The sequence below is a fragment of the Protobothrops mucrosquamatus genome, unplaced genomic scaffold (genome assembly GCF_001527695.2).
Source record: "Protobothrops mucrosquamatus isolate PMUCROS unplaced genomic scaffold, P.Mucros_1.0 scaffold45, whole genome shotgun sequence".
NCBI classification, from domain to species: domain Eukaryota; kingdom Metazoa; phylum Chordata; class Lepidosauria; order Squamata; family Viperidae; genus Protobothrops; species Protobothrops mucrosquamatus.
In genome coordinates this window covers 5,954,896-5,959,265 of record NW_015386427.1, presented here as the reverse complement: position 1 = coordinate 5,959,265, position 4,370 = coordinate 5,954,896, and the positions used below count along the sequence as shown (strand labels likewise).

Below are 4,370 nucleotides of genomic sequence, written 5' to 3'. Positions count from 1 at the left end.
TAATGGATAACTCATAATGTTATTTATATAGCCCTAAAAACCATGAAAACTAGCTGGGTGACCTTGGGCCAGTTAGCCCAATTCACCACGTAGGGTTGCTGTTTGTGGGGAAAATAGGAGGAAGAAGTTATATTCGATAATTTTCCGCCTTGAGTTATTTGTAAAAAATAATAGTCTACAAAACAAACAAACAAAAATTGTGGTGCATTAACATATAAACTGTACAGTAAACTCTTGATTTAAAGGAAATGAAGGGCTGTCCAGTACAGCTGAATCTCCATTTTTATTCTGGGGTGAGTAGATTGGTAGTGAGAGTAGGTTTACTATGGTTTACAAATTATGCTTGTTTTTGATGGAATATTAACAGGATGTTGATCAGCAAATCATACTTTGTTGACATTTATATTTAAGCATCCTGTAGCAAATAAAGGCATTCACTGGGAAAACAAAGCAACTCCATTCTTACCTGCCCCATTCCAGCCTGTACTTCATTTTCAACTTTTCGTTTCAAACTTTCCAACTGATCCTTCAAAAAAGCAAGATCTTTCAATTTTGGCAGAGAATCCTATATATTGGAAACAAAAAAGCATATTCCAAATTGCATGCACAATCTATTTCAGTATCTTTGTTCCAGAAAGCAAAGAACTGAGGGCCAAAGCAGTCCAGCAATTCCAAGAATTTAGCTAAAGTCTAAATCTGTGTGAAGCTATCACTATTATTACATCAGGAAGATACTACCGGTAGGTCTTTTTTAAAATGTGTCTGACTTTTCTCTAATGAAATCGGAATTCGTTAGTGGGCTATTTTTCAAATATTAGTTTGAATAGCAACAGAAGGCAACTTTTGTTTACCAAGGTTTGCATTACATATATGACCAGGTCTTAGGGGTAGAGACCTACATTCAGATATACAGCTTAACACAGGCATTCCCGTTCTCAACTCCCAACTAACATCCTACCTACGTATTCATAGTTCGAAGACGGAGGTTTGAAATACTTAGGAGAAATGGAAATATGCTGCTTCCATTAAAGGCATACCTAGAACTATGATGAAAGCAAATCACATCATAAGCTCTGTCTCTTTTGTACAGGAGTACAGACATAAGTACATATGACAGAAATAGAGCTTGCATTGCCAAGATGCAATACTGCTTTTGAAATATGTCCCCCTTTGAATCATGTGCAGATGTGCTGGGAGAGGGGGAGAGAACCTGTATTAGACCACATAGACATCTATCAGTGACTGAGACCATGATAGTGGTGCATGGTAAAGCTATTGAAAAGCTGCTACAGTTGCACCTATCAAACATATTCATAACTTGCCATAATAAAATTTGGCTAATTAAAGATTGCATGTAAATGGATTATCTAGACTGAAAACAGTACAGTATCTCCAAAATCACCATCAAATTATAAATCTTATTACATCATTGATTCTGAACTTCATAGAACTATGACACAAAATATGAATTCTAGGGACAAATCCTAATGAATTCCTTTAAGTTTAATATGGGAGTTCCAGAAAATCCATTCTCAAAACCAAAAGAGTAACAGATTCCAACCTTTTCTTTAATATGCTTTTTGTTGTTATTCTTCTGTATCTTGTTCTTATCTGTTTATTCTGTTCGCTATATTGTGAGCCGCCCAAAGATTTTTTCGGCAGTGAGGCACCACCAAATTTAATGAATGAATAAAATTTTAGGTGGTGCAAAAATAAAAACTTTGGGCATGAATCATATGAGAATACAGAGAAGGCTGCCCTCCGGGGCTTACCATTAAACTACAAATTGGCTCTATCTGTGATATGGTCATTGGGGGATACCTTTCATCAACTGGTGAAATATTATTACGTATGATAATATGAGAATCCATGTAATCCTCCATGCTTAAGTCGAAAAAAAAGCCAGTTCCGTGACTATCACGATTTATTCTATGAAGATCGACGAATTCCAACTCCACGAGTTTATGCACGGGGCAGCAAAAATCTTAGTATCTCTGGCTTTAGGTGGGAAAAACATGCAAGTTGGAGTTCGATAGCCGGTTTGGGAAGGTATCTAAATAACGCGAAACCCCGAAATTGGTTTCTTGGATCCGATTTTTCACGGACTACCCGACTCAGGTCCAAAGCCAGCTTGCAAAAACAAGATGTCTACAAGTTGTAGGTTGCCCACTGCATCTTCCCATCTCCGCCAACGCCAGCCCCTAGCGAGGGAAAAAAGATCGAGCGCGAGAGGAAACCCGGAGCGGACAAGTCGGCTCCACGCGGCGCCTACCTTATCATCCGCCATTTTTTAGCCAGAAATTGCCCAGCTTCCTTCTGCACATGCGCAGAAGAGAGTGCAGCTTTCGAGAGTTCGGTATCTGAAGGCTAAAGTTTGGGTTAGTTTGGAAGTTTTTTATGAAAATGAGTGGGGAAATCCCGATTTTAATACAGCTGTCAATGCCTATATAAAAGCAACAGCAGAGAGACGATGCTGCTTTGAAGTCCGATTAATTGGTAGGGATGTTTGAAATTGAATGTAACAAAGCGGTTTAAAAGATAGATGCATCCAGTACACAAGAGGCTGGAATAGGCACTTTTGCAATACAACTGAAATAAACATGTGTTCCAAGTAAACAAGAATATGATTGAAGATTTATAACTTTTAGCATTATTCGTTTACCGTCTCTTTAATAATGCCAAAGTCATTCGGAATAGCCCAGAGTATCAATTTCCAAGTTAATTAAGCCAATCGAGCTCACTAAGTCATAGAAAACTTAAGGGGTGATTGACGCTATAAGATACAAATCTTCCGCGGTTGTTGTTGCATTTAAATCCCCACCTTCCTCTCGAGAACTCAGGAAAGTAGAGGACTCCCCATGACGACTCCTTTCGTTCTGTCTTACGCTCTCCTCAAGGTATCATCACCATTCTTCTATTTTAATGTATTTTTTCATTTCCGCTTTTTCACTCGGGTGCTCAAGGCGGCGTACCTAGCGCTTCCTCTTTTATTTTTTCCCCCACCACAACGCCGCGATTGAGGTGGGGCCATGAGAGAGCGACTTCCCCAAATAGATCCAGTGAGCGTCGGTGATCGAAGGTGGACTGGAATTGCTCTGAGTTCAACACCTTCACTCCCAGAATTCCTGAGCCAGCCATGCTGGTTCCGGAATTCTGGGAGTGGAAGTCCACGAGTCATAAAAGAGCCAAGGTTGCCTACCCCTGCACCAGACTGTTCTGTCCGATTTGGGCATGGTTTCAAGTGGAGTTAGCGTAAACATCAAATGACAACAGCAAGATCAACGTTTGGTTCGGCAGATCTGCTCTTTTACTTTCTTTCCCCACCTTGGATTGTTGCAATCCGGAAGGTCGGAAGTGATCAATGCGCCCTCTCGCCTGTAGGTGGTGCTGCCAGCTTGGGCTTCCTTCACGGGAGCCGAAGTCCCACTGAACTCGCCCAGGCTCGACCTACATTGCATGCTGGCGTCATCGCCCTCCGCCCCTCCTTCTCTTCTCGGCTTGGCTTGATTCGGCTCGGCACCGCCCACTGAGGCCAAACTTGACGCCGCCCTCTGCCGCACCGTCGCCGCTGCTTCCCTCCTCGCAAGTGTTGCACAACACCTGGCCTCCGGAGCGAGCGAGGCAGCTATGCTGGGCAAGGACTACATGCTGGCCATCATCCTGGTCAACTGCGATGGTGAGAGGAGCAGCTGCAGGACCGGCGCGGCGGGAGGGCGGGAGGGGAGAGCATCTATTTGGGCGGAGGGACGCGGCGGCCTCAGGTAGGACAGAGTGGGAGCAACTTCGGGGTCGCCGGCCACGCGGCCGGCCAAGACCTCAGAAAACAGTGGCCCGGGACGCATTGGGTGCGTTTCGATTGACCTCCCGCACTAGGATACGGGTGTGCGTGTCTAGGCTTTGGAAAGTACGTCAGGACTGTCTTACCTAATTGGGGGGTGGGCAGCGGATCTGATGCGGCCATTCCCATCTGGCTACCCTCCTGCACTCGTCCTGGGCCGGGGCGTCAGCCTCTGGGCTCATGTCGGCGTCCAGATGGGAACGGCGTGGCATGAAAAGGACGGGGCTTCCATGTACCTTGCCTTTTTTTTTATTAAACACAAGTGGATACCTTTGCCGTCTGCTGGTCGGGGCGACAGATGCTTACGTCTTGTCCCACATCAATGTGAGGACACTTATAACTGGTTTCCATGGTGAAAGGAAGCAGGCACAACGGGGGAGGCGAGAGGGCAGCTCTGCAAAATCCATTTCCTGTAATATGCAGTTTTTCCGGGCTTGTCTTTTTTTCGGCCAACCTTTCTGACGACCTGTTTTTAGGCAGCTTTCCTTGGTGCTGAAAAGAGGGTAGGAGAGTAGGTTGAGTTCATGCATTT

At 44.3% G+C, this 4,370-nt stretch overlaps 1 protein-coding gene across 1 annotated transcript in view; it reads right to left on the bottom strand.

Moving 5' to 3' along the window:
- Positions 1-2,312, bottom strand: part of LOC114922288 (SLC35A4 upstream open reading frame protein-like) — a 4,854-nt gene extending 2,542 nt beyond the window's left edge. The window contains exons 1-2 of the mRNA XM_029283262.1: positions 2,273-2,312; positions 467-565 (exon numbers count right to left, since the gene is read on the bottom strand). Of these exons, the coding sequence (XP_029139095.1) occupies positions 467-565; positions 2,273-2,287 (114 nt within the window). The 5' untranslated portion in view covers positions 2,288-2,312. The remainder of the gene's footprint in view (positions 1-466; positions 566-2,272) is intronic.
- Between the last annotated feature and the right edge of the window lie 2,058 nt (positions 2,313-4,370).